The 24,797-nt window shown below is 34.0% G+C and overlaps 1 protein-coding gene across 10 annotated transcripts in view; it reads right to left on the bottom strand.

Annotated features, from left to right (window-relative positions):
- Window positions 1-24,486, bottom strand: part of LOC119084206 (optomotor-blind protein) — an 89,655-nt gene extending 65,169 nt beyond the window's left edge. For 4 of the 10 annotated variants that reach the window (XM_037194093.1, XM_037194090.1, XM_037194091.1 and 1 more), the window contains exon 1: window positions 20,116-22,728. In XM_037194093.1, coding sequence (XP_037049988.1) covers window positions 20,116-20,615 — 500 coding nt within the window. In that variant the 5' untranslated portion in view covers window positions 20,616-22,728. Of the gene's footprint in view, window positions 1-20,115; window positions 22,729-22,762; window positions 22,779-24,394 lie in introns of those variants that run through there. The other 6 variants (XM_037194094.1, XM_037194095.1, XM_037194096.1 and 3 more) reach the window with 3 other exon arrangements.
- Window positions 24,487-24,797: the final 311 nt, after the last annotated feature.

Raw genomic sequence — 24,797 nt, 5'->3', positions numbered from 1 at the left:
ATGTTTTTCTGTAATATTAAATTTATTGTTTTGTGAATTTTGTGCGATTATTCATCTCGTTTTGTGTGTATGGAAGGGAATATAACATTCGATCCGTATAAATATACCCACAATCCATTTTTCAGTGTTTAACATGTTATAAGGTAATATGGGTACAAAAGTTTTATGGTATAAAGCGAAATGCGAAATTTATATGTGCTGGATGCAATTTATTGATTCTGATTGTGAGGTCTACACGTACGGGTATTGTTTTAAATGAAAAACGAACACAAAATCCTTGGAGAATGCTCTCTCGCGATTCTTCTTCGGGTTTTTTTTCTGCATAGAAAATTCACGTAGAGTGAAAATTTTGCATTGTGATGATGGTGGTGCTGTTGATTCAAGAAAAATCGTGATGAATCGAACAGTATCGAATCGGGTGAAAATGTTAAAACAAAACAAAATTGAGAATGGACAGTTGAGATGCTTTTGATTGACTATACCGAATTCATTCGAAACCAAAAACCGGACTACTCCCCTATTCATCGGGAGAATTCTTTGGGTTCGAGAACTGACACAGGTGCTGTGTTTTATACGTTCGCAGTCAAAATGACATTTAAATTGAGTGCTAAACGTTTGCACGCTCTTAAAGTTAGCGTGTTTAGTTGAAATCAAGAAATTAGACTGTTATTATATATTCAAACTAAACACTCAACGCATTGCATATTTATATTAGCTCGAATCCAACTCTTTGTTTCACATTTCTATCCACATATTTATTCTGTCTTCTCTTTTTTCGCAATAAAATCGTTTCCACTAACGACGTATTTTTGCATAACATTTCAAATAAAACCAGCAAAAATCCCAAAGATGAAATGTAAGCGTGGCCATTACTGGCGCCTGGTTGATCGAGATTGAGTGATTTTCGCCCGAGGGCTTTACTGTGTGCGCACACAGCCTTGTTGGTAAAATTGAACGGGGCATAGTATACCATATTTAATACTTAACACATTTTTTTTGGCTTGTTATAATTGTGTATATGCATACATATATCGTGCACTGGAATATCTCATCATAATTTTAGAGACGAGAGGATTGTGTAAAAAGAATAAAACAGAAAAAAAAGAGGAAAAAGAAAATTGGAGGTGGTCCCGCAATTTGGATTTTGGTTGCATATTCTCGAGTTTTTTTTTTCTTTCTTTCTTCTACTTCTCGATACTTTGAAAAACAAACATTGGGCATCTGAATATTCACATCACGTTTTTATTGTTTAAAAACGAATTTCGTTGCACCTATACCAACGAAATATTGCACAGCGTCTCCGGTACGCGAATGAGTAGTTTTAAAGGTATAAATGTTTGACTGTATTTCATTGCCTTGTTATCTGGTTTGCAGAAGAATGCATTTGAGGTTTTTTTTCCTGTTTGTATGGTTTGCATGCATACGATTTGATTAATTTGTTTAGTGGGTATGTTGTAAGTGATTACGATTAGGGTGCATTGCGTTTGGATTCGTTAAATTGGCTCCGTACCGGACATCCGAACATTAGACGACATACATACCAGCAGTGTAACTATTGGGACAGAGCTGTTACTTCTTTTGATCTGACAATTTTCAAGACATCGATACGGAATCTTGTACTTCATTTATTTAAACAAGATGCATTTCACCAAAACACTTCTTTGTTTATTTTTGTCGTCCTTGTCGACAATAGTCGATTCCACAGGAATGGGGAAATTTACTTCAGAGAATTGAATTCACGGTTTCTTGTCTGTACAAATTGAATCTATCGTCTACAAGGTTACCTCACCATCAAAAGAATTTCGCAGCATCGCTAAATTTTTGTATAACGCCGTTTTGCCTTAGATGTCGTTGTATAATTGAATTCATAACACAAAACCAATGTTTTGTCGGCGGCGCGGTGTTCACATTGATGTAGAATGCATAAAGTAACTTAATACTCTCTTTCGAAAAGAACAGAGAAAAAAATCCATGAAAAACATGGCATACACTTCAAAATGTGTGTTTGTACCGTACATGTTCAGGAAGTGTATGTCTTTTGTCTTTTTTTTATTTTTGAGAAAAATGATTATTTTATTAGTTGAATAATGTTCCATCATTTGTTCAATTCGTTTAATAATGAATTTCAGCGTTTTCGTAGTTTATTTATTCTCTTTTAAGCTTTTGTTCGGCTAAGGAACGGAAAAGAGGAACGGGTCAAACAACATTTTAGCGACAACAGTCGTTTAATACGTCTCGTACTCTGGATAGAACACCATAGAATTTTACATCGTTCAACATCATCATATTAACTAAAAATTCAGATTTTATTCAGTTTAAATTTGTATCTGCCTAGAAAGTCTCACTTAACCTTTTACGAACGGCGGAGGTACTAAACAATAACAATTAAATCTACTACTTCTATTGTTTAAACTATGCTCAATACAAAATATTTTACTTCATTCGTTCTAACGTTCCCTTTGCTATTATAAGAGAAAAATAGTCAGACATTATCGCCTATTTTTGTTGTCAGTGTCACTGACGGATAACTATCAAATGTCAATTAATAAAACGATATAAAGTGGGACATTAAGGAAGGAGCATAAATTTATACAAACCCCATGTTATGCCCAGATCATACGACATTTTACAAAGGACAACCACTTTGTATGAGGCATGAAAAATACCCTTTGCAAAGGGCAACTCTGACACTCATCAACGGGAAAAAAAAGAATGCACATTCCGATACAGGGACTTGAACAAGGTGTTTAATGAAAAAAAAGAAACGCTAAGAACAGATCCAAAGCGTTCAGCGTTCACATCATTATTCAGCTTCATCATAAATACCAAACGAGTAATAAAATGATGAAAATTAAAAATTAATTGAAGCGCCACCCAAAAATATTTTCATTTTTTTTATTAAATTAAATAATAAAAACCAAATGCAGGCACTGTATATTATAATATATTTACCAAGCATCCACCATAATATAACCGCTGCTGGCTACGTTTCATTCATCTTCTTCATTCTGTAAAATGTTTCGTATATAACTATATTCACAAATTATTCACTAAAAAAAAAGGAAAACGAAAACAACAAAAAATACCAACTGATACTCAAACTAACTACCTAATAACGCATGTCATTAAATTATGGTACTAAATCGAATGGGTATCGCTGAACGTGAACAGACTCCACATATAATAATAATCAAAACGAAAAATATTTGTTAGTTTTAACATTATAACGAAAATGCATAATTTTTATGAAACAGTTAACCATCATGCTATACATCACTCCGTTCTTCTTTTTTTTTTTTTCGTCCAAGATAAATATACAAACAAGGTAATTTTCTCGCCAGTCGCCAGGTCTTCTCGTTTATACCTGATTATATTTCATCGACCCCATAATTATTGGCGTGACCTACCACTTTGAAAAATATACACACATCAAATATAGAAACATATAAAAATTGGATGTATGGATGTGTAGCGTATATATATGTTCCATGACATGATTATCACGTTCAAATATATATAAATGATTAGTCGTATTATGCTCCCATAATATGATATGAAAAGGTATGGTATAAGATAGGTATCATGGAATTGATGATATTACTCAGGTAAAATATGTTGGTTTTTTTTTCTTATTTTCTAAACGAGAACCCTATAGTTTATAGCGTAGACAATATTGAAGAGCGATAGGGAATTAGAATTGTTAGTTTTTATTAGCGTGTTTTTATGTGTTTGGTATACATTTTTTCTGACAATTTTTTTCACTGCTGATGTCTTTACATACATAAAGTTAAAGAGGCAGATAATCTCTAATGATACGCTCTATTAATAATAGCCCGGAGATGATTTATGACAATCGTATTTATTGTCGTTCGTAATTAAAGTGTTGGCTGTACGATCGGTGATATATTATGGTGGTTGCTTCGAAGTTCGAACATAAATCCATTATTGTAATGAGCACTTAGTGAAAGATTAATTTCAGAATTCCGCTACAGCAATAAGATCAAAATTCGCTATAGACCGAGAGTTTATGTGCAGTGCATATTTCTTTGTCTTAAGGCCAAGGTTTTAATGTCATATTATTACGCCACCTACGCAAAACATTTGTTCTGATATCTTGTTAAGAGAAACGCAATGATAGTTCATATATCCCACTTAGCTTACGTTGAAGAGAAGCCACATTGGTGTCAAGTTATATGGGTGGCATGCATGACGAATGAATATTAAAGTAAAATTGTTTGTCTTGCCAGTAAATATAAAAAATTGGAAAGGCCAGTCCAACCCTGCAGTAACTCAGAATTCTTAATGTTCACTCATATTGGACGGTGTAAAATAAGTATTTTCTCGACCCAGTGACGAAAAGTTAAACTTGTGTTGACTTTTTTGAGAAAAACGGGGATAAATGCTTTTTTAGGCACACGATGTGTACTCTCACACATGTCACACTCGGCCTACACGGCCTCGAGTGACAATCTTCAAATCTACGCTGCTTACATAACTAGGGATAAAAGGATGAAAAATAGAGCTTTCGTGTGAATTTTTTTGATTCGAGGCGTAGCCGAGGACAATAAACACACGAAAACGAGACTTCGATTTTATCCCAAGTTATGTCATAGATTTTACATGCTGTGAGTGTCGAAAGTAGTGCTTAAAGCATGAAAAGTACGGTTTTCTATTCATGTAGCATCGTAGCAAGTAAAAAAACATTGGTTAAAGACGTATCACCCCTAAGTGACCTCGAGACAGCTGTAATTTAAATCTACATCGTCATAGGTCACAGCCACAAATTTACTCTCAGGTAACCTCTGGCACCATTTTCTCGCCTATGAGACTATGTTATCTGCAGCATCATTTTCTGCTGGTATTTAACGGAAAACTGAATGTATTTTCTCATCATGATCTACACTTTAAAACCGCTACACTTATTTGAGACAATTGATTACTATAACCTACTGCCTTGGCATAAGCAGAGCTAACCTAGGGAAATACACATACACACATATATAACAGCGAAACTTAAACAACTTGTAATTTAAAAAAAAAATCGTATTCCGTTTTATCATGGAATATAAGTGCCGTTTGCATAAGATATGCAATGCTTTCTTTCAACACAACACCACATAATTTGCCTCATCCCCCTGGTATATTCGACTGTTTTGTTGTTTCACTTACTATACAATATACAACCTATATAACATACAAAAATATACATTTCGATGTGCAACTCTTTTTAAAACTTAAAAAGTCTCGCCTAGCGCTTCTTTCTGACACCCTTGCATAATTGCAAAGATAAAATGAGTTTTTCGCGAGGTGTTTTTTGAATGCGCTATTATACAATCGTGTACGTATTCACAACGTAACTCGGGGTACATCGATGCATATATATGTGTGTTGTGTGTATAGTATATGCACTGCACATAGAGATGTGTGTTAATGAGTGAATGACGTGTTATAATTTTAAGTATGTATGAGTCACAATGAAAAGGTTTCTTTGTGATGTTTTTTGTATGGTTTTGCTGTGCAATTTTTTTTTATTATTATTTTTCCACTGAAACAAGAAATGCATGCAATATGTACGCGTATACCCATCGATATAAGTATACGTTACCATTTGGCATGCATGAACTGGGGTTGATTTTCGATTCGGTTGTTAGAATATTCACATCGACATTCGTTCATAAAACATTCAAGCGAAACATTGCCTCAGTGCGGTCCTTTTCGACAGTTCCATTAGCGAACTCATCAAAGATTTCTTTGAAGTATAGTAAACAGTTGAATGAAATGGTATGATTTAATAACACAAAGTCTATTGAATGAATCGGGCATCAATGAATAAATTTGCAGAATTTGAACAAAATTGAGGGAATTATGTGGAAGTTAAAGTTCCGTCGTAAAAACTACGGAAAGGTAGGTGTTGGTGGTTATATGGCGGATCGATTTTTGTATTGTGGTTGTTATATTTAAGGGTAGACTATGAGGTGACGACGAAGAGGTTTTAGTTAAGGATTCATATACTTTTGTAGCTAAATATAAAAGTGCGACGTGTAAGATATTAGCGAATTATTATGAAAATGAATTTTATTTTTAGCGCGTCAATAATTCTCTTTTTGAGATGAGTGATGCTATTTCTGAAAATAAATTATGGATGTTCTTGAAATCTTTGTTGCACAATGTACACATATTGTGATTAACAATCGGTAGCCCACATAACTTGATTGGATTTAATTTCGCGGGCTACTTAAAACCATTTTAATTAATGTAATCAATTGTCAATTAAATTAACAGCCACTGTGCTAGGTAAGCTTGGCATCTTAAATTGCGCATTACTGAATGCCAGCATTTTGGATCAAGTAAAAACAAAAAAAATGTTCGAGTGAACGTTGATTTAAATATTAATTTATCACAACAAAAGCAGTGGGAAACAAAAATTTTCGAACTTAGATTAGTCTTTTGTTTTCCAATTCAAGCAATTAATAAACATCTCGTTAATTTTAGTATGAAACAATTATTGTTGTTTGAATCATACGGCCTTTTTTTCGGGTTCAATCGTGTTCTGTACGCATATCAAATTAATTTTAATTAATTCACATGTAAAATGGTTTTAATCCCAACTGGTTTACTGTAAATGCAATTTTAGCATTTGTTTTATTGACGATTTAGATTTTATTATTCAATTTAGACATTTTTAATCAATTAAAAACGCTGTTTTAGTTGTAAAGTCGTTATACATATAAATCGTAAACCAATTAATTCCGTGAACACCAAGTTTGATATTGTTGTTGGAACACATTTTTATAGGAAAAATTATTTTTATTTTGAATGATTGTCGTTCATGATTCAATTCAAGGTCGGAAACTATTCAATTCGCCACGAAATTTAACTATTCATCTGTTATCGATAACGACGGCCAAAATAATGACAAGCTCTGGGTAATACAGGCCATAGGAAAATTTATGTTTAAAAAAATTGAAGTACAAGATTTGAAATCAATCGATTAAATATACTTTGATCGATTGAAGTTATAGACCCGATAATAAAACTTATCATATGCTTGCCGCCTGTAACAGGATAATTTTTCTGTTGGAACTTTTATAACTGAAGACGTTTACAAAGAATCTCTGTCAATTCTGAGGTTGTGGAAATTTTTCAAAAATCTATAAAAAGATAGGATTTGCTCAGTTCCGCTGTATATTTTATTTTTTGTCGTTGTCTGGTATTGTTTAAACTTTAGTGAAAAGTATCTATCAAAAGACCCTGCGGCGACAAAGGTCACCAGGAAAAGTGAACACATTTTCCATATTTTCAGAGAGAGTTCTATTAAGTCGTGTAAGTGCTTTAATTTTGATGCTACCTTTCCATGTCTATCAGGCTACGATGCGCCCTACATCTATTCTCGTTATGGCCATTGTAGCGATACATAGTAGTATAGTGGTTTTTTGTAGTGTTTCATACAGGAATTTCACAAAAAAAAAACAATTTTTAATTTTATGGTTGGTGGGAAATCTGCTAAATTTTTTGCTGTTCTATAAAATCTTTTACTTCGTTTGCTTTAGCATAAATATCATTTTTTTAACCCTTTAGATAGTTTTGTAATCATCAAATCTGATACTTCCATCACAGAAATTCTGTTACTTCACTTCTCTTAACATTTTACTATATAAAACTAAAATTAACCAGAGGTCATCGTAAATTTGCATTTGATGTCGATAGCAAATGATTAGCCGTTTAGCTGTAAACTAGAGATGTGCGGGCCGCCCGAAAATGTCGGCCCGTCCGAGTTTTTATCCGGCCCGATCGGGCTTGGGCCGGACGGGCTATAAATACGTCGGGCCAGTTCGGGCCGGGCTTTAAAAATGAATTTCGGACCGGGCTTCGGGCCGGACGGGCTTCAAAAAAACATCGGCCCGCACACCTCTACTGTAAACTTTGGGTATGTCACGCAGATCGCCATTTTATTAGATACGCGAGAACACACCACTTCTGAAGATTTTAGATTGAGTGAAATTAAATTTTAGCTGGACAACATTGTTGCGTTGTTGTGCGTTAGAATATGAATTTTAGGTGAACGAAAAAGAAAATGGTATCCCAATACTCTCTCTAGCAAACAAACTACTTTTATTAAGGTGGTGAAAGAATCAAGTAGCATCTAGAATTTACATGTAGATTACGTAGTCAGTCAAAATGTAGAATAGTGTTTGTAGAATACAAAGAAATGAGATGTGAATTTGACACAAAGAGCTGAGTTTGTTTGCTAGAAAGAGTATTGTGTATTCTCATGGTGTACGATGTTAGTAAGCTGCGTAAAGCTTCGAATTCATAAGTCAACTTTACGAACATTTTGCATGAATAATTTTCAAGGATTACGTTGACTTATAACTAATAATTAAAACCGGAAATCGCAATCTATCTAAGTAAAGAACATTTTTTCCGCTCAATATATTTCAACTCTTAAGGTTGTATACCCGGCCTTAATAGACACACATTGTCCAATGAAACACAACTTTGCTATTCTATTCACTGAGTCTATTTCGTCTAATTTCTACTAAATTTATGGCTATCAGAATATATATAATATACACAGGTAATACTAACTACTGTGAAGTGTTCAAAAACAAACAAACCCATCATGATACACCTGTCAAATACGAACGAAAAAAAAAATTATTTAATTTTCCTTTTGTATTATTATCGAAATTTTATTATTTTATTATCGCATTACACCTATGTCATAATTTTATATTATTTTTTTTTTCTCTCTGTTCCTTATAATATATTATCATGTCAGAATTGTTGTGTTTTTTTCCCTGTTGTTTTTGTTTTAGGTAGAAAAAGTTATAAAAAATAAAATATTAGAAACAAAAAATGAGCGAAGTTTTATTGCTTGCATGTGTTTTTGATAATGGTGTGATGTGTTTGCTAGCTTAAAAAGTCTTGTAGTCGCTGGTGTATGGTGTTGGTTTTTTTTTTCGTTGTCGAATTGAACGTGTACGTGACCGTCATTGTAATAAAGATGTTATATATTGTGACAGGATAATTTTTGTCATGTTTTGTTTATTTCATGTATATGTCAAAGCCATTTCGGATGATTGTTTAGAACACAGTGTGGAACTTAATTTGTATTATATTTCAATCATTCATGTCTCCAATTTTAATCATTTTTTTTTCCTTCATCGTTTTGTTTTTCTTTTTTTATAATTCGCTAATTCCATTCAGTAACAAGCACGTCATATGTATTACGTGTGTCGATAAGTCTATTGAATATAACGTAAAAGTTTGAACCGATCATCTGCTTAATTTAATCATTTCATACCTGAATGATCTGTCTCCACATTTTGATCCGTTTCAAATGGAAAAGACATCTACAAAACGACAAAGTTAAATAAATTTGTCACAGAAAACATGTAAATATGACAGTGAAACGTATAAAGATAAAGAGAAACAGTAAAATAAAAATATATTGGAACTGAAATCAACCCTCGCATTCGTTTAATATGTCTTTTAAGTTCATTAAAAAAAAACTGTTGAAACAACTTTTTATTTGGCGTATAAAATAATTTTCAGAGTATTAATATCGTTGAAATGAAATACAGTTTATTAGATACAATTGACTTTGTATAGATATGTTTGTCGTTTACACATTTATGATCACTTTGCATCAATTGATACACGTTCGTATAATACAGGGTTCCAATTTTTAAATCAAGAACATGAAATCAGGGATACTTGGTTGCAAAGTATATAAACAATGAAGGTAATGCAGACCCTCAGCGGATCAGAGAAATTACAGATCCAAACTTTCAGGTGAATTCATTTTCGTATGTTGTCGAACTTAGACTTGTGCAACATAACGCCGCTAAATCGTTCTAAATTCACCACTAGATGCAACTTGCCGCAAACGAATTCATTACATGTGCAACATGACGGAGCTGAAGTTCACCTGAAAGTATGGATCCGTGTGTAACTCTGGATTTGCATTACCTTCAGTGTTTATATACTTTGACTTGGATGTACCACTTTATTCATCTACTGATGACGTCACACTTTTTCAGTGCTGCCAACTCAAAAGGTGTAAATTTTTGGGACGACCCATGCAAAGTATATAAACACTGAAGGTAATGCAAATCCAGAGTTACACACGGATCCATACTTTCAGGTGAACTTCAGCTCCGTCATGTTGCACATGTAATGAATTCGTTTGCGTCAAGTTGCATCTAGTGGTGAATTTAGAACGATTTAGCGGCGTTATGTTGCACACACATAACATTCGTTTGCGTCAAGTTGTATTTAGTGGTGAATTGGAAAGATTTTGCGCCGTCATGTTGCACAAGTCTAAGTTCGACAACATACGAAAATGAATTCACCTGAAAGTTTGGATCTGTAATTTCTCTGATCCGCTGAGGGTCTGCATTACCTTCATTGTTTATATACTTTGGACCCATGAAGGTCCATTAAAGGACATGTTAGGAGTCGATTAATATTTGACGTTTCGAAAGGGTTTAATTTAAATGATTAACATCTGCTGGAAGCACTGAAAAAACATCATCAATAGGTGGCACTTGACAGAAAATCTAGTCCTTCAAACAAAAATGAAGAACAACATGAATAGAATAGAATTGAGTAGATTGTTTGGTTTCATCAAATTCACGAAGCGTAGCGATTGTAACTGGAAGGTTGACGCGCAGGCATGATCTGACACAACGTTATTGGTTCATAGTTCATGCGTTTTGATTTTTTTTGATTAACTTCAGGAATATGCATTTTGGTATTAATGACAATCTGACCTCATTCCTCTTACACTATTTTGGATTTTGAAGAGAATTGAATTTTTGTTCGTGCAGCAATTTCCATTTTCCAACCGTTAAATAGTTATTGATGCAACAAGTTTCGTTTCGAAATATATTCGAAATGTATGTTTGTCAAGCCAAGGCAAGCAAGAAAAACTAAACCATTTCTTTGAATGCAACATCATGGAAAACGGTCTCACTGTACAAAATTACACATTGAGCAACAAGAAATCGTGGTATTGTTTTCGAGGTCACGCACTTTTGTTCTGTATTAAATAATTCAATTCTGTAGTGCGTGACCCCTTTGAGTCGGTTCGGTTGAAATAAGAAAATCGACAAAAATTTGTTGAAAGAAACGATGTCCATTATTAAGTTCAATTGTGGTTCTGCCACTGATGGTGAAAGGTATCAAAACTGACGCCTTTTCAGAAAGGTTTTCTTTTCTGCAAATTGAAATGTTTACAACAATTTTTGCGGCTGTTTAGTGTGTCCTCCAAACACTCTGAAGAGTAATATTATTTACAATGAGCTACATTTTCATTCAAACGCACGTTAAACGCCAGGTGCCGTAAAAGATGCACAACTGTGCAATCGAATTGTTATTTCTGTGGTTGTGAGTGTCTGTGAAAATTGAAAGAAAATGAAAAGAAATTGAAACAATGTAACAAGATCTTGACCCAGAAATGTCGAAATAAATGCTTCGATATCAAAATATGTTCAATGCGAATTGGTCCATATATATACACATACAGGCTGACAAGCAGGCATGCATTGTATACCTTATGTACGTACAACGTGATCATTATTTTGTGAAATATTCACAAATCATCATCATCATTTATTAGGACACATAATTTTAGCATGGAAAATATTTATGTGAGTCATAAAATACGAAATACCAATATCACGACAACTCTTACATCTTTATAAAAACAATCTTTGGATGAACAGAAGAAAAAAAAAATTGGAAAAAGAAAGAAAAAAAACTCAACGAGAAAAAACAAATACGAACAACAAAGTTCATTTTACTGCTGACTGGCAACATAAGATTACATAATTATAGGTCCGAATAAATTTTTGTTTAAATTTATTTCATTGGAGATATGAAAAATATTCATTATATTTCTATATACGAACGGGAACGACGGAGTAATATGTTTACAGAAAAAAAACGAAGACGAGGAAAACGAGTTGTTCGTATAGCCCCCAAACAAAATCTCGAATAAAGTCTGTACCTTAGGTAATTTAGAAATTATAATTCGCTGTTGCAAGATGCTTAATCATCTTCTTCGGGACCACACCACTTGAACTCTAGTTTTGTTAACTTATTTGTTATACATCCCAACCATAACCATATTATAACAAGACCATTAGGTATAACAACGTTAAAGTCATCGCAGTATTTGCTGTAGAGTGTTTCGTTGTTGGTTTTTTACAGAATTTGTTTTTTTTATTTATTATTTTGACGAGAAGATGATTTTATTTCCCTCTTTTAGGTTGATTACTGTTGTTTGTCTTGGGCAAGTTATTATGCAATTGAATGAATGATGATGATTTAATTGATGTGAGAAAGGATGAACTCAGACTGGAAAATGTTCATGGGTTTTTTTATGTTCTTCGTGTGTTGTTTGGCTTCGAGTTTATTGTTTATAATATTAAGTATAACAACGAAATGAGGAGGTCTTAGGTTGACGTATTAAATTGAAAGTTTGTGATTTAGTTGGTGGTTCGGGATTTTTTTTTCTTTCTTTCGTTTCGTTTAATTAAGGGTCATTTAATTAAGTGAACTTTATTCGAAATTGAAATGATTTTTTGTTTTGGTTTCTGGTTGGGTCTGTGGATGAACGATTAATTGAACGGATTTCGTGGTGTCGGTTGAACTGTATTATTATAATCGTGTTTGATGAATTAATACCATTCAATCTGTGGATTTTGAGTTTCTTTTACATTTCAGACATTATTATCAATGAAACGACTCGTGTGGTCTTACAATTCCGGCATCTTTTGTCGTACAGTGACTAACATTCTAAAACCAGCCACTGTATGGAATTTTAATTTTTCGATTCATTTGAAGTTCCCAAGCGTTTACCATGACAAATATCAACCATTTGTTTATTGATTTTCCCACTCATACGCTAGCGCATGCGTGACAAGTGACCGTGTTAAATTATTGTCCTCTAGACACTTAAACACTGAGAAATGTCAAAAATATCGAAAAGTTAAAATTTCACAGATTGCTAATCGATTGGCCAGTTTTGGAACGTTAGTCACTGTAGTTGAAAAGAAGTTCTCTAAGGGGCGAAATGAGCACAGTTGGTTCATTTTAAAAATACATTTGACAGTTATTTAAGGGGGTTTTAAAAGTCATCGATGATCTTAGTCAATTCAGTGTTTCCAGCCAATGGTCATTTGGCGCAAAATGTAAATACGCTTTAGCGAATTCAAATTTCATGGAAAATGTTTGTTTTTGTATGTGACTGGCACATGATTTCAAAGTCTTATCGATCAGCCGATATTGGTCCTATTGAAAAACTAATTACCTTGCCAGACTCCTGAGATCACAATCTACACAATGGCATTTTGTTTGATCGAAATCCATCGCGTAAAAAAATTCATTTTTCTGAATGTGGCGGTTGTCAAACTAATGCGACTTATACTCGATATACGGAATATACGAAGATATACTCGATATACTGGATATACTCAGAATATACGCGATATACTCAGCATATTTAAAAATGAAAGGAAGAGCCCTAGTGTTTGATTATAGGATAAATGCTGAAAGGTCTAAAAATCAGGAGAATATACTGCCTTGATTTTTAGATGTTCCCTTATGGCAAATTGAGAATACTTTTTTCACCCAGGTAAGTGCATTGAGCATTTTCATCGTTTATGCTAGTTCATCATCAGATTCAACGTTTAACTTTACTAATGAATCATTAGGTTCCCTTGATTAAATAAAAATGAAAATTCATCAATTCGAAAGACTAAATTCATTTGCAAGAACGGCGGAAGAACATGAAATAAGGATCGATAAATAATTTGTTTGTAATGAACGTCCAATACAGAATATTTATCGAATGATTCCTTCCCTCATTAAGAACACAAAACTGAAAAGGTCTGCATTTCCATTCCTGCATTCTCCATCGTTAATAGAATTTCAGTAATCAACGTCCCAACTTTCCAACAAAAATTTCCTTACATTTTCCATCGCTACGTCTCGTAAATATTTTTACCGTCAGCATGCATAACCGCTGACGTAAGTCACAATTGAAATCTTATTGTTTCAGTAACTGTACGCTTAAAGAACTGGAAAAGTAGGTAAAAATTTCCTTTAACCAATTTTCAGCCGATGGTTCGTCATATCAATGAATGGATACGAAAGAGGTTTTACCGAAGTACTCGCGCTTAAAGTCTTACGAAATTAAACGTACACTTAAACACTGAGGTTTATACTCAAACATACACCATAACACAAGTTGAAGCACAAATTAAACGTTTTGGTACGCGCAAGTTAAAAGTTTTATTTTGGATGTATATATTGTACATGGAAAAGCATTACCGTAGTGTGGCAACAAAATAATTTAACTTCGGGCTGTTCTTTATGAGTAGTCGTGGTGTTTAAATAAACTTGGATTTCACTTTTCATTCTTTCCCTTTATAGTGTAACTAGAGGTGTGCGCCGATTTCAAAATAGTCGGCGGCGGTGCGCCGACTGGTGATGGATCGGCGGCGGCGCGCTGAAAGAAATTTAATGTCGGCGGCGGTGCGCCGATCGGCGCGCCGATAAATTTAAAAAAAAATCTAAACTTTCTAAAATAATGCAGACATTTGAAAAAGCGTGCGCAATCCTTTTTACGAACACTGAATTCTTACTATCTTGCAAACTAAAGAACTGAAGTATCAACCACGAATCCAAGTACAATCTCATTTTTATCTTTCGAATGTACAATCCCTGACCTTCATTTTAAAAACATCTGATTCAATGAATCCAAGAATGATTAGTGAGTTTGCCTAAATGACATATAAGTCAACTTATAAGTTGGAAATTTTCAGTCACATCTTCATCTTCATACTAGATGTTCTAGAAGGTTACTTAAAATTTACAACTTATAATTTATATGTCATTTTCGCAAACTCACGATTGTCCTTTCGATTAACAAGGTTTTGAAAGAACAGGTTAAGACACTTTCGAGTTGATCACGAGAGCGGTGGAACCAAAATTTTCCTCTGTAGCGCCAACTAGGTTTGGAATATTTTATATGACGATTTCAACTTACAAAAAATAATTGTTTTCAAGTTGACTTTTCAACAATATGTCATTGAATTTGTGTTATGTTTGTTTGTTCTTAGAGTCGGTTTAAATGTGTGAATTTCGTTACAGTAATTGAATTAATAAATTTTAGGAACAAATTTAACTAAACGAAATAGTGAAAATTTATCAAATTAAAGTCAACGGTTTCAGAGTAAAAATATCACAAATTTCATTAAAGAATACTACTAAATTGGTTGCGAAATCGTATCAAATTGTCGGTACAGGCGTATCCAATTGCATATTCGAGCAATTGAACAATCAGATTTTATGAATCTTCAGAAGCAAAAAAGTGCAATGGATTGTTTTGATATGAGTCATCATAATTTCCGTTTTGACAGAACAACATATGACTCAGGGTTGATAAGTAACTACAAAGATAGGGTTGTCCATATAGTGGCCACATAGATAGATGATAAAACGACAAAACGCCATCACGCCAACTCTCGAGTGTAACTCTATGGTTTGCGCAAATAAGAGATTTTGATAAACATAAATGTATAAGTAATTAGTAATAAGTGTATTTGCTGAGCAGCATATAGCAACCTGACTTAAAAAATTAAGAGATAGAAACATTTGCTAAAACCTTGTAATCACGCACACACTGTTGTATATATATTTCAGTTTAAGTTTATATTGCCGCCCATTAAAATGGCTGAAAGCAATAAAAGTATAAAATTTCGGCGCGACGAAAATGAAACCGGCGGCGGCGGCGGCGTGAGCCAATATTTTTCGGCGGCGGCGCGCCGAAAATTTGGCCAAAAATCGGCGGCGCGCCGGCGTAAAATCGGCGGTGCACACCTCTAAGTGTAACCTACGAACTATCAGAGTAAAATGGATCAATAAAAATTTCCACAAACAACTATGGAATCTACCAACAGTTTTCAGTTCGGTATAAATTAAGAAAAACAAAAATGAAAATGTTTTCATGGTCGAAAGGAAATTGATTGTGATGGCAGTTTTAAGGGGAAAATACTTGTTATAAATTAACATTTCATCAGCCAGTCTTGAAAGTAACAATAAAATCTAGAATGTCGGGCCTTCAGTGGAAAATCTTCGTTATATTTTCTTGTTTGTTAGAAGTACCGTCCACTCCATCACAAGTCATCAGACATGATGCTTTTTGAGTTAGCTTTGTAAGTCTTACAATCGAGATAATTTTTATTGTGTCGGAGATTGTTTCCAAAGTGAATTTCATTGGTGAATGAACGGAAGAAATTCATGTACCAAAATTAAATCAACAGTCGCTCTAGTACACAATCATCCAAAAAAAAAAAAAATTGGAATCAATAGAAACGTTTCTGTTGTTATTCACCTTAGGTCAGAAGTAGCTACCCTCGTAAACATAAATTACGCTGTGTGCTCGTTTCGTAAAATATTTATATTGAAACATTAAATCTACGATGAACAGCACAAAAATTGTCTATTTTTATGATGAAAACGTTTCTATTAGATCCACACACAGACACGACGGACAATATGTAGTCGATCTGGAAATTGTGGATTATTATGTGGAAAATCCTTTTATATGTAAATGGGCAAAAGAATATTATGCAGCTAAACCGCAAAGATGAGCATTACGTGCACGCATACAATCCATTCTTAAAAAATAACGAATTTTATCAAAATGTAATGTGTTGTAAGTGTATATACCATATGGAAGATAGAAATGGGGGGTGAATTTAAAAAAATACAATTTCTTACATCACATCAGAACACTTCTTTATAAAGATAAATTGTTAGGTTCAAAATATTTCATTTTAACAGGAATTTATACGTTTAGACTCAGAGGCGTATGCCCAGAGCATTTTAGGAGGTATTTTTTATTCAAATAATAAACTTTCAGAGTGAAATAGTTATTGTTGTGAGTGAATGTAAACTTGAGTGTTTCATCTGTTGCAACGAGAAAAATAAATGATGAGTTCTGACCAGTGTTCACTTATATAGCAAAATGACGGTTAGAACTAATGAAGTAGTAGATTTTATCTTGGAAATATTCAGGTGTAAAGAAGTAATAGATGTACTGATTACAATGTGCTAGGGTGATACGCTTAAAGCTTAAAAATGGTTAAATTACCATAACAGTGAAGACTTCGTTCAAAGCAAATTGCTAATGTTTCCTTTCAATAAATCTTCTTAAATATACTTCCGATAGATTGTGGTGCGAAACGGAAGAAATATCAAGTGAATGTGCCCGCTGAATGACTTCACAATACTAAACAAAATCTAAGCTAGTTGGCTAGCTATATTCAATACGATAGAATTAGTTATTTGTTTACCAAGGGTAGAAGGTTTCTATTTTCACATCGTTTGCAAAGAAAGAGCAAAAGCGAGCGGTGAGGATATAGAAATTTTCTCACCCGAACTGCCATCACTTACATAATCAAGAAAACATGATTTTCTCATATTATTTCAGTGGTAAGGCTATTCAAGTCCGCACGGATGAAAAGAATTTTTCCTGCTAAACTGACGTCTTAAAAGGAATATCCGAAATTGGCGAAAAAATACAGTTTTAGCTGGTAATGTTCTAAAGCAAATTTTTCGATTTCTTTTTAAAATCATTCGACTCTAAAACACTTATCTTAAGACATCGATCGCTATATATTTGAATTTGATTCTTAAGAAATCGTTGCTAAGTGGAAAGAAAGGGCTGTCGGTCGCAGACCTTAAACATATCATCGCATACCAAATTTTGTATACAAAAGTCCAATTTAAACTGCTAACTACAAATAATAAGTTGGATTTGGGACAAATTTGAAGACACGGCTCGCATTAAATACTTTCACAAACGGGCTAGTCGATCTGATATCCTGATAATCGACAACGTGGGCAAACATAAACGATAAACTCTGGTTGGTGTTCGAAAACAAATGAAGTAAAAGATCGTGAGCGGAAGATTATGCAATTAAGGAAAGGTTAAACAGGCACAAAATGTGACAGCATGACCTTATCAAACACTTAAAATTATTGAGTGCAGTGCAATTGCAGCTCCAACTACGGTATCATGTGAAATTGCTATGAACACATTCATTAAAAATTTATTCCGAATTTACAAAAAAGATTAAAAATATTTAGAAAATTGGATTGAAAATCACAGAGCCACTGCCACAATCATATTCACTATCAATGTAGTTAAACCATTTTTTTTTATTTATTGAAATTAATGTAATGTTTAATGCGCTTTAATGTGTAATAATAATAATAATACTTGTGTGTGCTGCATATCGTGCTGACTGTTATGCAAATTATTTTATAGAGAATTTTATAATTTGTCATGTCTGGTTGAATGCAAGTTGCAAATTGTCGCACGATTCGTTTGAAAAACATCTCACAATTTTCCATTATTTTCCATTATGATTAATTTAAAAACATTAAATGTATTACATGATTTGGACTCATCGTTGACAATAATATTATGGCAAGCTTGTATTTGTAATGTTCGCATCACACAGTTTCCATTGCAACAATTTGTGCAATTTAAAAAGTGATTTGCATTGGGTTTTTTGTCAGTGGTAACGATTCATTGTTTTTTTTTTTAATAATTTGTCCGACTTAATGGGTTCTATTGCGATACCGGTAATAATCTCGAAGCGCTTATTCCTTGCTCTGATAAATGTGCTCCATTTTCCCATATTTATGGGACAAGTTTAAAAAAAAAAAAAAAAAAAACAATTTGACTGCGACTGAGTAGTAAATATTATTAGAAACTCCTTTGTCAGTCACGAGAAAATCCTTCAAAATTTTACAAAATAAAATCCTCAAATTCAACGAAAAATCTCTAGAAAAGTCTTAAAATCATAGAAAATCCTTTAAAAGGTTCAAGAAAATCCAATCAAAAGAAAATCCTTGAAAAACTGAATATTTGGAATTTGCCTAGAACGCAGCGATTTAAAGAGCGCAAAATATTCTATTCGGGCCGTAAAGAAAGATAGATTTAAAAGTTTGTTATAAGAAAGGGCTTCAATATTTTGTTGAATACTGTTTGCCGGGACGTATCACGAAAAATTAGTACATAAAAATCTAGCTCTTCATTTGTTAAAAAAAAATTATTTAATCTAGGCATGTTATTCTTTCAACAATTTATGCGATTTTCAGCGGCAAATTATATCACCTAAGATAATTTCCGATTCTACAGCAGACATTAGAAGAATCTTGTTCAACTGATTGTAATTGTTAGACAACGAAAATAGGATTATCAGCGGTTGGCGCGGTTGTATAATCATATGCTATCGGCCGCAACTCCAAAAATGTGCACTCATTGACTGAGTGCTATCTTATATGGCAAAGCGTACGGTACAAGTTATAACAAATGAAGTAAAAGATTTTATATCAAATATTATGCAAGACGTTTTAAGCGAATGAAGTAATAGATACAAAGAAAAAATTCGTTCCTAAAAGTTTATTCACTGAAGCTGCTGTTGTAGCATTTCGACGGATGAACTTCCACCAAAAATAAATAGGAACAAACGATCATTTCTGACCAGTTTGCATCTCAGTATTGCTTTCGGTTATCGGTTTTGTGAACGGAATTTCAATGTGAATTGGATTTATTTAAGCATTTCTTGGTAAATCAAAGTAACTCAGCTTAGTTTTCAATCAATTTCGAATTTTTCTTTTCATTTTAATTCATATTTTCGTCACTATCTGCACTGCACACTGTAACGCAGATGGTGAAACGCGTGCACTTTTGTTATCTTTATTTTTCCAATCAGAATGAACTGGAAAATTTTATTGAAAATTTTGGAAAACGAACCAGTCTAAAATGTGACTAATGCGTCAACTTCAAAGCACAAATTATTCAGAATTTCCATTTTATATTCCATTTTTTCCCTATACTTCGCATTAATTCGCATATCTCCATTCTCTTTGCATGCACAATATATAAATTCGAATAAATTGGCGATGCAGTCGCCGACGGTAAATACAAAAAGTGAATGCGAAATGCATTTTTTAAGAGAATTTTCGCATCTTGTGTTGCACATAAAAATTCAAACAAAGAAAAAAAAAGCCAAATTCACTCACCTTCCACTTTTCGTTATCACCATTTCCGTTCCTAATTTATGAAATTTTTCCCACAATTCTTTGCCTTCTAAAGTCACTTTCGGATCATCCACCACTCCATCATCTTCCGGCTGTAACGTTCGTAGCGGTCGCATAGCTGGATGCAGTTGATGAGCGGCAACCGACGCTAGGACAACATCTTCAGCCGTTGTGTATGGGGTGCCGAGCGGATGATGTGGATGGGGATGGTGCGGTGGCAGTTTCGGTAGCAATGAACCCGAATATAAATGCGAATGTGGACCGCCTGGTGCATTCGCTAGTGCAGCTAGAGCGGCAGCAGGAAAATATGGTTGATGCGATCCTGGTGAGCCTTGTCCTTGACCTGGAACACCGCCCGTCAACAGCGACGAAACGCTGAAGTCTGTGGGTCTGGGCAGCTGCAGGAATGGATGATATGCCATCCCCTTAGCAAACCTGCTGATGTCGTCAGATTGTATGGCTTCCTGGACGTCGTATCTCATCACAACATGCCAATAAAATCACTTCACGATTTTTTAGTTTGCTCAAATAATTTTTTTTTTTCAATATTTTCGTTGCAGTCAATTAATTTTCTATTACGCAAATGATTACGTTCGCAACGAACTAACACTTCAACATAAACTTTTTTTTTCTCTCGTAAATTTCCGTGGTTTAAACCACAATATTTGTACTTTCAATTTTAATCACTTCATAATCCTCTATATAGCACACATTTAATTTATGAGGAAAAGATAACCGAAAATCGCTGGAACAACACTCGTATCATTATCACTACACACGCGCATTTTGAAACATTTTCCCCCCAACAATATGCCGGAAAATGCTTATCTCAGTCGATATAATATGAGCAACACTAAATTTTTACACAAATTTTTTTTTTCCTCTCCCGCTTAATGATGGACGATACTAACTTCACGCCGGTCGATTATGGACTGGTTATAACAGCTACGATATAATACTTGGTGTCTGGTTTTTGGTGTCTGCAATCACACCTCTGGTGTTTGACGGGTGTCGGCTTCGCCCCCTTCAGGCCACTCCTTCAATGTTGTGCGATAATCGACGCGGATTGGTGTGCTGTGTCCCAACCAATCGTTTTATACACAAACGCGATAGAGATTAAAATGGTGCACAAATATGAGTGTGTATTCTCCTTTTGCCTATATACACACTTTCCTCCGGTTTTTCCTTTTGTTTTGTTGGTGGTGTTGTGTGTTGTTTTTTTTTTGGCACTGAATGTGTGTGCCCGTGTGGATTTTTATTCTTATTTCTCTGTGTAACCTGATATTTATGTGCTAGTCGTTGTTGGTTTTTATTTCTTCTATTTTTCGTTCTTTTCTCAATGGTATAATGTGTGTATTTAATTTGGAATTATTTATACGTTGAGTGAGGTTTTGCTCACCTATTGAAGATCCCTAGAATTAAATTTCCACTAAAATGAATTCTTTTCTGTTTTGCTGAATGTAAAGTTTTTATGATTGGAAATTACGCATTCTCTGAACGAAACGCGTTCGTCGTGTATGCCTTTATTACATATTATTTGTTGAAATGTTATTCCGTTTTCTTTTCTTTTTTTTTTGAGTCGCACTAGCGTTTGATTTGATTTGATTGAACTGATCGAAAACGAGCACGTTAAGTAAGGCTTATGAGGCGATTGTGATTTTCTGAAACAGTTTTTTTTGTCGAATAAATTTCCGTAAAAATTTATTTTTTTCGAATTGTCTGCAGTACGACGCAGGTTCGTTTAAGTCAATTAATTTTTATGATGAAATTAGAGGTCAATTAAGAAGTTTGTTGTTTCAAACTTAAAACAAAATAATTGTCTATGGTCCCATGCCAATTCGACGTGGTTGTGAACTTATTTATTCAGCTACCGTGAGAACAACCGTGAGTCAACTACGAATTCAATGAATGAATATTTCGAAACAATTTTTTTTTTTTTGGTTCGACTAACACGCTACGAAGCCAAAATGTTCATAATTTGCTGAGCGATTTGAGTCATAATTAATTTGCTTTCTATTATCCCAATAGTTTAGCTATTAATGTTCATTGACGTATTGCTAAAACATTCATGCGAATCCCAAAATCAACCGCGAATCAGAGCGTTTTTTATAGCGACGGTACATATTCTCAATCCATTTGGATTCTTTCCCGTACCAATATTTCAATTTAATTCCCAGCAAGAAAAAATCCGGCGTTATAAACCACCACAGAAATAATTTTGACAGAGAACCGAACGAAAATGTCTAATTGGAATTTGAGTTTTCCCAATTAGAATCACATTCACAATCGTTATACGAGACGAACCGAAAAACAAATTATCAAAAATCGGAAAAATACAAAAATTCTCATTCAAATTAGCATATCGCCATGAACATTCGAATCCGTTTTGTTGATTACAATTTTTTCACTTAATTTGCACCTCGAAACTAATTCTTCACGCGCCGTTTAGAAAACCTCGCGACAACCGCCTATCACGGATATCGACTGGTCAGTAAATTGTACAAAACTGAGAATTTTCCTGCCATATTTGGCTGTGTCTGTATTGGTGCTATCATGATGGTATTCCAACCGTGTAAGTTTTTCTAAACTACGAGTAACAAAAAAAAATATTTTGTATTTATGTACGAACATAGCTTGAAGCTATAAACAGATGAGACAACCACGTCGCTTCTCTACAATACTGAAGATATTTTCTGTTGAATACCCAGAGAGATATCTAGAAATAAGATTATAGAATCGTAATATAGTGTAAAACCGACACAAACACGTTTATTTTAGACGATGGGGGACTCCACAGCAAGCATTTCAATATACGTACTATATTAAACATTTGCAGACAACACGCGAAACGCAAAGAGGGGCCATATTGTATATTGAATGTGACATCAACCTCCGGTGTCGGTGTAGGCGCCTGAAACAGCCGCCAAAATCTGTGTGTGGAGGGGTACACAATTTATAGCACACGCCCACAAATCGAAGAAGCGAAAAAAAACCAAGTAATTTCAGAAAACGAGTGGGGTAAACCATTACAAACTGGTTGTCACATATTTTCTTGTTTTAAAGTATACTAATAGGTACCCAGTACCCATATTATATAATCGTGAATTAGTCGAGGAATATAGGAGAAGAAGAAGCAGCAGAGAATAGAAGAAGAAGAGCAAACGAAAATGAATCACGGCACTTAAACAAGCGTTCGGTTATATGGCATTTTCTCAAACAGTTTTTTTTTGTTCGTGTTCGTATTACGAGTGAGTTTGGTATATTATAATGTGGAATTATGGAGAATGCGCCAGCATAACAAACGTTTTCTGCATTATTCATGAGTATGGAATATGAGGCATATTATAACTGAATCGAACTAAATTTTCCAGATGAATTTTATGGATACCTATGTGATGCTCTCTCTAAGGTTGTGTGTTCATCACGGCTCACGATGGATGTTTAAAATATGGTTCGGGTCGTAAATGTCCGCTATGTATAAGTACGAAATCGTAAAGAGATTTCGAGATTAGAATTTTGGAGAAATTTTCTTTGAGCACACATCTATCTGGCTGAATGATGGTTAATCGATAACTTTTTTTTTTTGCTACTACTGCTGCTGCTAATAATTTCGGTGAATCGATATACGATGTTCCCTTTGTGTGTGGATAGATTTGTGGTTTATGATGTCACATGTTATGCAATGATGCACATCAAATGTGGTAGATACTTCCTAGAACGATGTATTTAATCATGCCGGTCTTCCGTTAATTACACTGCTGGTTTTAGATCTTGGTTGTTAGTTTTTCTTGCTAATTGAATGATGTTACCCGTTTCACTGTTTTTGTTCTGGCGCTAAGTCTAAGCTCTGAGCTAAACCATCTCGTTATTTTTAATGACAAATTGGTACTGGAAAAACGGTCAACGTAACCTCACATAATTTTTCGTTAAGCTGTGCTTAGCCTTAATATTGACGTAGTTTTAGGTAAATTCATTTGTTCAAATTCGACATGCCTGATGTTGCCTTAAACATGATGTATTCTGACAAATGATATCCTCGAATGTTGTTCCAACGTAGAAAATTCATATAAAATCTTTCGCGTTGGTTACACCAATCGCGAGCCATTCGGATACAACATAGAAGTTTCAAATTACTTTCTCCCGTTACAGTTAAAGTTTATTTTATAAAAATTGTTCTTTTAATAAATGACGTCCTATTCTAAAGGGAGTGAAAGCACCAATTCGTAAGCCACAAATATACAACACTGACAAAAAATCTTACCTGTAGCAGGTAACTTTGTCTCCAGTTAATATTCACCACTGCTGTAGCGCCTCATATGAAAAATACAACTGTGGTACAGTGTGTTCAAACTAAATTAGAACGTCGTAAGATTTTTTAGAGTTTCTAAAGTCACTAATGTCAAATAGAAAAAGTGCGTCCGTTTCAGTCTTTTTCTCAGGCCGCACTTTTTATTTTGAATTTGAATTTTTCGTCTTTTTCAATTTTTTGTTTTTTGCTACAGAAAGTTTTCTATTTTAGGTTTTATTGTTTTATTTTATAATTTGGAAGCTCAATACTCTAATTTACGACCGGGCAAATAAAAGAATCAATAGAAGTAAGTAACTTATTTTGAAATGCTATCAGATTTTTGTCATAACATATTACAGTGGCCGACTTTCAATTT

This window comes from Bradysia coprophila, unplaced genomic scaffold (genome assembly GCF_014529535.1).
Source record: "Bradysia coprophila strain Holo2 unplaced genomic scaffold, BU_Bcop_v1 contig_732, whole genome shotgun sequence".
In the NCBI taxonomy this organism is placed as follows: Eukaryota; Metazoa; Arthropoda; class Insecta; order Diptera; family Sciaridae; genus Bradysia; species Bradysia coprophila.
This window is presented reverse-complemented; position numbering and strand designations above follow the sequence as displayed.